Consider the following 10,167-nt stretch of genomic DNA (forward strand, 5'->3'; position numbering starts at 1 on the left):
CAGTAAAATGATTACTTTATTTTCATGTTGTACAAAGAGTATTTTCTTTTTCAACCAAAAAGAGTATTTTTTTTTTATAGTTATGGAGCATAAATTTCAACATTGTTTTGCATAAAAAAGTAAAGCAACACATTAGTTCCTTTGGATTTGTGTAAATTTTTAAAAGAATAATTAAATTGTTGAAAAAAATAGTCTTGAAAATGTTGGATATTTGGGGGGGGGGGGGGGAGGAAACATGGGGACTTGGGGGAAGGGGTGGGGAGAGTAGCATAAAAAAATATTTTATACTCTCTAATCAAACACTAAAAAATATTTTTCGGAAAAAGTTTTTCACTCACCAACCAAACAAAGGAAAATAAGGGATAAAACCACTAATTTTCCATGAAAACATTTTCCTTTGTACCAAACACACCCGTAAATCGTAATCTGCATATTTTTTGTCCATAGGATCCCATGGTTGCAATAACGTTAATCTATCTTGCTGTACTCTGAAGTAAGGCATAGATTTTGTGATGCAGTAATATATCACACAGCCCATACTCATGCTGGGAAAGCTTTATGTAAAATATATAAAATAAAAACATAGCTTATTTCAAATGCATGATGAAGTTATCACGTTCGCGTTCATAAAGATTTATCAGAAACCATTCCATACATGTACTAAGATGTTTATCAAAGTCAAGTCCCACTAAATTCATACAATTGAAGAGTAACATAACCAATCTAACTTCAGTTTTTCCATGATAATTACAAGAAAAGTTTCTTCTTTGCTAGTCAAGAAAAGAACAAGTACATAGCACAAGAAATGCTACTACGTACTATTGCAAAGGATCCCTGAAAAATAAATCCAGATGCAATATTTCAAGGTAGGAGTTTCAAAGACAACATGATGAAATAATTCAAGCACACAACAATATATAAATATCAGATGGAGTCCTACACGTTACTGCTCCAGATGCTGCTGGCTCGTAGGGGAGGATAGTTCCCTCTCACAACCAAAGTTATCATCCTCCGGTTCACTCCAATTTACATTATTAGAGCTATTGTTGATACTAGGCTCGGAACTAGTAGTGCTGCTCGTGGCAAGTGGCGAGTCAGAAACGCTACCTGTCTTGTTCTTTGTGGAGCTAGACCGGATACCATTTGCTGAAGAAGATGAGACCCTTGTCAGAACTGGGCGTAAGGTTCCATTAACACTTCGTCTTATATCCTGTTCAAAAGAGATCCATAAACGTAAATGTATGAAATAGAATGTGTCACAATGCTTGTGATGTAGGTTTGCTTACCAAGTGCATTAGTAGTTAACTTTTTAAATTTGAATATTTATTGAAATTAAACGAGCATTTAGAAGGAAGTACCATGTGCCGTAGAGCCATATCCAAAGATTTTTTGGAAAATGATCTTCCGAAGCCTGAATTTTCCCGGGACAAAGATTTCTTGGAGGGGTTTTCCTGATATGGATTATCATCTTGCTTGGGGGGAGCTAACTTCCTCATGTTTACTACCCTTTCAACCATCTGTGTGCCGATCAACACAGGGTTCACATCATCTTTCTCATAACCATGTCCCCTACTCTTGGACAGTAGAGTGGTTGCATTGCTCAAAATAGTAGCATTTGTTGCTCGTCCTCTAGAAGGAGAACATGATTTCCGCCTGGGTTTTCCATCAGAACTTGAATTAGTGGTAGAGGGTCGAGCAGCAGGTGCAGTCGGTCTTCCCCTAGATGCAGATGCAGGCCTTTTAGGCACCAATGTCTTAGAATTGATAGAAGAATCACGCGACAGACTTGGCGTCTCCAAGGGTTTCAATGGCCTAGACTTCACAGTTGGAGAGGTACCTCGTAATGGTGCAGTTTTTTTGGAGATTGTGGTTCCCGCTTTTGTCAGCAAAGAAGATCGAGCCCCAGAAACCGATACAATAGGAATGGATGATGGAGTTGATGGTCGACGAGTTGGCGTTGCTGACCTTGATGCTGACTTGGAGGCAGCTGGTTTGGAGGGTCTACTGGTTGGGGTAGAAGAGCGTGGAGCAGCTCTTGTTGGAGTCGAGGATCTTGCTGTGGAAGCAACAGGCTTAACAGAAGGCAATGTTGCTCTTGAAGTAGGAGTGGAAGCTCTTGAGGGCTTGGATGCAGAAATACGAGGACGTCCAGTAGGCGTAGCTGACCTTGTGGACGTTGCCTTTTTACCCCCTGATGATGAAGGCCTTCCATTTCCAGGACAAGAGTTTTTGCTTCTGGACACGGCCGGCAATCCAGTTGAATTACTCTGCGAAGAGGGTCCTTCGAGGGAATTCTCAGGCTGCAAATATAACCGTAACAGCATGCTAAATAGAGAAGGCAGAAAATTTCTTCAACTGAAAACATTGTATCAGCATTCTGTGGTACTAAAATGAGTATAATACCGTGAAAGCATTCACTGGCACTAAAATGAGTATATTATCGTACAAGCATTCAGTAACCATGTGAATCTAATATTGCATTGATGATTCACTCAGTTTTCTACCATGTAGTTCAAATGTAAGAGTTAAGAGAAGGAAAAAAAAGTCTTCTTCTTTCGTTGTCCCAGAATGTTTTTAAAAACAAATATAGGGATTTTTAATGTCAGCCATCCAAATTATCTACTAAAAAATTAGATAGGATTACGTCGACTTTGTCAACTGCTAATGAAAGAACCAAACGGGTATATACCAATACCTATCACGGGTAAAAAGATGGAGATCAAAAGAAACAACACTAGCAGTGCAGAATCAAAAGTAAAATCCTTCAGGGTATTAATTAGCTTGTATCCATACACTATAATGAGTATATTGTACCTGAGCTAAATCCTGCTCGAATCTTATTTTAGATTCTGGAGCAGTTGTACTTGAATCTGTCTCAATTTTACAGTCTTGAGCAGTTGAATTAGAATCTATCGCATTCTGGAGTACTGCAATATTCTGTTCTTCCACCTCTAGCGATAGATTTGAAGGGGTATGAGGCAGTGAAAGGAGCCTGAAAACCAATTAGTAGATAATATAATAATGTACTATGGCAGAACCGTCATGGAGCAACCGTCATGGAGCACTGTTTCGTGAAACAAAATATACAGCCATGGTTATATTATACTACGACTAACAGCCTTAAACCAAATTCTTGTACAGAAGTCTGACCTCTAAAATCATATTGACCATTTAACCAGACTGTTAAACTTTGGAGACTAACCTTCTTTTTGTTGAAGACATGGAAGCAGAATCAATAGAATCGCACATGATTTCTTTTTGCTATCTAAGGTCTCAAGTGCTTTGGCTAAAATTTACCAACAGATAATGGTCCTACAGCGCACAAAATAAATGAGCAGAATCTTTGTTTAGAAGATGTATTGAGACCAAATTCTAAACACTCATCAGACAGGACAAGGAACTGCATCGCCCAAATACATAGTCATCTAGTTCTCATGTGAAGAAGAATTGAGGATGAAGAACTCCTACAACAACAACAACTACGCCTCAATTCCAAGCAAGTTGAAGTTCGCTATATGTATCCTCACTGACCATATAAACTCATCTCAAACCAATAATATACAGTGAGCAGAATAACTAGAAACTTCAAATAAATATTCACTACCAATTATTTTTCTTATCAGAATATTCACTACCAATTATTTCCTTTTAAAGTATTTGACTATCAAAGTTCCACAAAAATCTAAAACTGAAGGCTACAAACAATGACGATGCTCAAGTCAAAATTACATCATATAGCATTTCCCTTCTTAGATTACATTATTCTTTTCGATTAACAACTGGCTTAGAGCACAACGACTGAATATGGATGCAATTAAAGACAATTTTTATACAACTACCACGAAACATTGCTGTTAAACACTGTTTGCCTTAGGAACGCTAGAAACGCTATCAACTCGTGACACACTAGACATTTTGAACTCCCAAATAAAATGCCACTTACATACTGTCTGTCCAATAAATTGTTAGATGCTGCATAAGCTATTCAGTTACTTCATTTTGCTCAAAAAAATAAATAACAATTAGTTACCTCCCGCTCTTTATTTCCCCTCCTCTTGTGTTAGTTATACTCTTGTGTAGTTATACTGTTGCCGTATTGGTACGTCTAGTTTAGTCATTCCAGTAGAGTGCCACTAGATACTACTTTTTGCTTAGAGTTGGACCGTTGCTGATTGTGTTAGCGTTTTCCCTAGGCTACCGTTCGTCCAGTGGCTGGCGTCTGTAATGGTGGAGTAAGGGCATGTCCTCGGGGTGGGCGGGGGAGAAGGCAGGAGATAGGGGAAGTGACGAGGCCAAAAGGGGTAAGGGGATCAAGGGAGCCTATAGGTTGAGAATTGGATCGTGGAACATAGGAACATTGACGGGTAAGTCTATAGAGTTGGCGAAGATTCTCCAGAAGAGGAAGATCAATATAGCTTGTGTTCAGGAGACTGGATGGGTAGGGTCGAGGGCGAGGAATGCGGACGGGTATAAACTAGGTACTCGGGAGGCAGGAAAGGTAAGAACGGAGTGGGTATTTTGATGGATAGGGAACTTAGAGAGTCAGTGGTAGAGGTCAGGAGGGTGAACGATAAATTAATGTCGATTAAGTTAGTAGTTGGTGGGATCACTCTGAATGTTATTAGCGCATATGCGCCGCAAGCGGGCTTAGATGAGGAGGTTAAAAGAAGCTTCTGGGAGAGGCTGGACGAGATGGTGCGTGTCGTGCCGCTTGCGGATAAGTTATTCATAGGAGGGGATTTCAATGGGCATATAGGGTCGTCTGTTGATGGATATGGCGAGGTGCATGGTGGCTTCGGCTTTGGGGATAGGAACGGAGGAGGTACCTCACTGTTGGATTTTGCTAGAGCTTTTGAGTTGGTGATCGCGAACTCTAGTTTTCCGAAGAGGGAGGAGCATTTGGTTATTTTCCGGATTACGGTGGCTAAGACTCAGATTGATTACCTCCTCCTCAGGAGATGTGATAGGCGGCTGTGTGTGGATTGCAAGGTTATCCCGAGTGAGACTCTCGCGACACAACATAGGCTCTTGGTGATGGACGTCGGTATATTATTAAGGAGGAAGAAGAGGTTTGTCCAGGGTCAACCGAGGATCAGGTGGGGAGCCTTGACGAGGGATAAAACTCAGGAGTTGGAGGGGAGGTTGATGGCTATGGGCGCCTGGAGGAGTAGCGGGGACACTAGCGAGATGTGGACAGCTACTGCAGACTGTATAAGAAAGGCGGCGAGAGAGGTACTAGGGGTCTCGAAGGGTTACTATGGCGGGCACCAAGGCGACTGGTGGTGGAATAATGTGGTCCAAGGTAAAGTGGAAGCAAAGAAAGCAGTGTATCTTAGGTTAGTGAAGAGCACAAACGAGGAAGAGAGGAGAGTGAATAGAGGAAGATATAAGGAAGCCAGGAAGTAGGCGAAGTTAGCGGTCACGGAGGCTAAGGATGCAGCGTTTGGTCGTATGTACGATGAGTTGGGGGACAAAGGAGGGGAGAAGAAGCTATTTCGGCTGGCCAAGGCTAGAGGGAGGAAGGCTCGTGACCTGGATCAAGTGAGGTGCATCAAGGACGAGGAAGGCAGAGTATTGACGAAAGATGCCCAGATTAAGCGGAGATGGCAGGATTACTTCTATCGGCTTATGAATAAAGAAGGGGACAGATACATTGTGCTAGGGGAATTAGGTCACTCCGTGAGTCACCAAGACTTCAGGTATTGTAGGCGTATTAAGGTTAAGGAGGTCGTGGGAGCTATGCGCAAGATGAGTAGGGGCCGAGCGACCGGACCGGACGAAATTCCAGTGGAATTGTGGAGGTGTATGGGTAGAGCAGGCTTGGAATGGTTGACTGCGCTATTTAATGTTATCTTCAGGACGAAGAGGATGCCAGATGAATGAAGGTGGAGTACAATGATACCGTTGTTCAAGAACAAAGGTGACATCCAGAATTGTAATAACTGTAGGGGCATCAAGTTACTAAGTCATACCATGAAAGTTTAGGAGAGGGTGGTGGAAGGAAGGGTGAGGAGGGCAGTGTCTATATCCGACAACCAATTCGGATTCATGCCGGGTCGGTCCACTACGGAAGCTGTCCACCTTATCAGGAGGTTGATGGAACAGTACAAGGATAGGAAAAAGAATTTGCACATGGTGTTTATTGACCTAGAGAAAGCGTATGACAAGGTTCCTAGGGAGGTTCTTTGAAGATGCCTGGAGGGGAAAGGTGTGCCGGTAGCTTATATTAGGGTATTAAAGGACATGTATGAGGGAGCTAAGACTCGGGTTAGGACTGTGGGAGGTGACTCGGAGCACTTTCCGGTTGTTAAGGGGTTGCACCAAGGGTCTGCACTCAGCCCGTTCTTATTTGTCCTGGTAATGGATGCGCTAACATACCATATTCAAGGGGATGTGCCAGGGTGTATGTTGTTCGCTAATGATATAGTACTGATTGATGAGACGCGAAGCGACGTTAATGAGAGGCTGGAGATTTGGAGACAGACCCTTGAGGTTAAAGGTTTCAAGTTGAGTAGGACTAAGACAGAATATCTGGAATGTAAGTTCAGCGATGAGTCGGGAGAAGTGGACATGGATGTGAGGCTTGACTCTCGAGTCATCCCTAAGAGAGGGAATTTCAAGTACCTTGGATCAATTATTCAGGGGGATGGGGAGATAGACGAGGATGTCACGCACCGTATAGGAGTGGGGTGGATGAAATGGAGGTTAGCATCTGGAGTCCTGTGTGACAAGAAAGTGCCACCGAAACTCAAAGGCAAGTTCTATAGAGCGGTGGTTAGACCGACAATGTTGTATTGGGCTGAGTGTTGGGCAACCAAGAATTCTCATACCCTGAAGATGAAAGTGGCAGAAATGAGGATGTTGAGATGGATGTGCGGGCACACTAGGCTGGATAAGATTAGGAATGTAGATATTCGGGAGAAGGTGGGTGTGGATCCCATGGACGATAAGATGCGGGAAGCGAGGCTTAGATGGTTCGGGCACGTGCGGGGGAGAAGCATAGATGCCCCGGTTAGGAGGTGTGAGACGTTAGCATTGGCAGGTACGAGGAGAGGTAGAGGACGACCTAAGAAGTATTGGGATGAGGTGATCAGGCAAGACATGGCACGACTTCATCCGAGGACATGGCTCTGGATAGGAAGGGATGGAGGTCGAGCATTAGGGTTGTAGGTTAGGGTTGTTCCGGGGGCGGGGCTGGCCTGTTGTTGTTTCGTTGTGGGTTGTTAGTGGTTTGTGTAGTTTCCTCACTATTTTCTATGATAGTATTGTTGTTTATAGTTATTGCTTTTACATCTATTTTTCTATTTCTTACGATGTTGTTAATATTTTTTATCTTCTCTTGCTATCAGTGACCTATTGTCTATTGTTTATTTTTCTTCTTCCCGAGCCGAGGATCTTTCGGAAACAATCTCTCTACCCCTCTGGGGTAGGGGTAAGGTGTGCGTACACTCTACCCTCCCCAGACCCCACTTGTGAGATTATACTAGGTTGTTGTTGTTGTCACATCAAAGTAGAAGAAAGATATGCCAGAAACAGAATGAGTCGTCACTTGGCCGGCACACAGAAACGTTATAGAAATAATACCAGTCATAGTCATTCTTGTCATTCTCAGAGTTTAGAAGATAATCTTGATTAGCAGGCTCTGTTGATGCCCCATTTGATAACAAAGAGAAGTCAACCTCTGAGCCTGCAATTAATAAAAATGTCAAATTTTATACATATAAGAAGTGAAAACAAAGAAAACTTCCAAGACCATACTCCAAATTTTCAAAGTTGGTTGTACTCAAGATTTAAAATTAAAGAACATGCATTTAATATGAATGTGGTTAAGTGGGGATGGGAAGAACCACCAAATGGCAGAGTACATTTATTTTATTCTATTTCTGGAAAATTTTTGAAAGCAGAAATTGACAATGCTGCAAAAAAGCATCTAGATACCTAATTGCTGATCCAATTCCTCAGAGTTGTGTGTAGGAATTTGATCATTCATCTCCTTTTCGCTACGGCGCATCTCAAGAAACATTGCAAGGTCTTCATCTACTTCCCTCATCACCATTCCTAAAGTCCTTTCTTGTAGCCTACATTGCACTGATGTCTGCATTTGCATATAAAAACTCATTTAAATTTCCAATGATCTTATCTTTAAGTAAGAAAACAAATCAAAATAGTAACTCATTAAAAGTCCAGAAATCCATTCTTTAGCAAAGAAAACAAATCAAAATAACTCATTTAAAAGTCCAAAAATCCAATCTTTAACAAAGAAAACAAACAAAAATCAAATCTTTACATTGAAAACGATTAAAGAGCTTGCTAAAGGATCTATTTTTAAATGAAAAATATGCACATAGATTCAGAAAAAAGAGCAACACCCAGAAATTTAAATGCCTAAAAAACAACCTATTTTCACCCAAAAAACACATTTCTTCAACATAGTGAAAAACAAAAATATTCAGTTAGATCATTGGATCTGACTTGCAAAATGGACCCAATGACATAAACCAACCATCTTAATTACATAAAATACCATAAAAGCTTACATCTTTACTATCAAAAAACCTTCAGCTCATTTCTGATTAACTCACCACCCCCTCAAGAAAAATAAAAGAGAAAGTTAAAGGATACAACTAAATTTAACTGACCCTTTTGAGATACATACATATATTTCAAGATTCAATAACCATATAGACATTGCACCAGGAAAAATAAAATCTTGAAATAATTAAATACTTACTGCCATTGTAACAAGAATAGAGTTGAAGGTTGTATTAATGGATTCAAAAGCTCAGAGGGAAGAAACAAAAGGGAGAATAAAAAAGAAAAAAAAAAAGAAATAAAGGGGGTCAAATGGCAGCTAGTATAAGTTCAGAAAAATGTCAGAGAGAAGTGAGATGGTGAGCTAGAAGTGTGGGGGGTTTAAAGTTAAAGAAAACTTAGAACATGAATGAAATCAAATTTGTTTGTTGGATTCTGCTTTGATAAGTAAGTCACAGTCTGTTTTATTATGTGATGTGCACAAAAAACAGCAAACTCAAGAGAGAAGTAGAGTTTGAAATCAATACAATAACTTTCTATTTCATCCTAATTTGTCCAACCGAGTTGGTATAACTACTAACTTGCCCTTTCTTTATTTTCTGCTCCACTTTTATTCAAAAATTAAATTTATATTATGTATTTTGAATTTTATTTTTCATAATCGCTATGTTGCTCAGATTTTTGGAAAATCCATTTTATTCTTGTTGAATCTTCCAAAATTATGTATTATTTTTTTTAGAATCTGACACTGAGTGTGACAATATTTTGAAGTAAACGAATAACATAGCATAATTGAAATGATTCAACAAAAATAGTAAACCCTTCTAGCAATTTTGGACCCTTTAAGAAAATTGTTTGGTATTTGAAATATATTAGCTCTATTAATTCAGATTCATCAGCTACGGCCATTAAAGAGATTCGAACTCGCAAAAGAAAATTAAGAGTTAAAGGATTATATCCGTCCAATTATATCTTTGCATTTGTTTATTATTAATTATTTTAAGTCAATGCGAGCATTCATATATCATTATAAGTTGCCACCTATTATGTTCGTAACCAACTTTCTTAGTTGGTATGTCAATTTTTTTTTAATTCTATTTGGAAATTACTTACCAATCTTTAATTAGATCAAAAGATTACTACTTAATTTTGTTACTTGAAAATAAAGTAAAGAGATCTAGGAATGGAATAAAAATAGTATATGGTAACTCTTTTAAGTATGAGCAAATATGTAAAATTATTAGTTTTTTTACTTGACTAAAATTTTAAATTAGTTCTGGAAGTAGTTTTTCAAAAGGTAAAATTAATGTACATGATTACAACTTTATATTTACGTAAAACTAATGAATGCAAAATATATATCTTTCATACACATATTTATCACTTAATCATATAGTTTCACTTTAATTTTCAAAAATTAAATTATTCAATTTAGTAAAAACAACGAATGTACGTAATCTTTACCCTTTTTGAAAAGGGAACACGAAATCTTTGTGTTAGTTCATTCACAATGCAATAAATGCCGCTTGAAAGTGATGTTTTACTTTTTCTTAAACCAAATTTTTTCGTTATATATGCATTCAAACGCTGATTTAAAACGAATTTTAGTGATTCAATGGAATACATTACTTTTTT

General features: G+C 39.2%; 1 protein-coding gene across 2 annotated transcripts; it reads right to left on the bottom strand.

Moving 5' to 3' along the window:
• Positions 1-599: 599 nt before the first annotated feature.
• LOC104086096 (flocculation protein FLO11-like) lies at positions 600-8,875 on the bottom strand. Of its 2 annotated transcripts, none has more exons than XM_009590262.4 (6): positions 8,732-8,875; positions 7,939-8,095; positions 7,585-7,687; positions 2,815-2,992; positions 1,359-2,300; positions 600-1,210 (listed from the first exon to the last, which is right to left on the bottom strand). In XM_009590262.4, exons 1-6 carry the CDS (start codon positions 8,735-8,737, stop codon positions 944-946), a joined length of 1,653 nt encoding a protein of 550 aa, XP_009588557.1. In that variant the 5' UTR covers positions 8,738-8,875; the 3' UTR covers positions 600-943. The 2 variants fall into 2 exon arrangements, with proteins under 2 accessions (XP_009588557.1, XP_033509268.1); XM_033653377.2 differs by having other exon boundaries at positions 8,657-8,756.
• Positions 8,876-10,167: the final 1,292 nt, after the last annotated feature.

Source organism: Nicotiana tomentosiformis, chromosome 7 (genome assembly GCF_000390325.3).
Source record: "Nicotiana tomentosiformis chromosome 7, ASM39032v3, whole genome shotgun sequence".
Classification (NCBI taxonomy): Eukaryota; Viridiplantae; Streptophyta; class Magnoliopsida; order Solanales; family Solanaceae; genus Nicotiana; species Nicotiana tomentosiformis.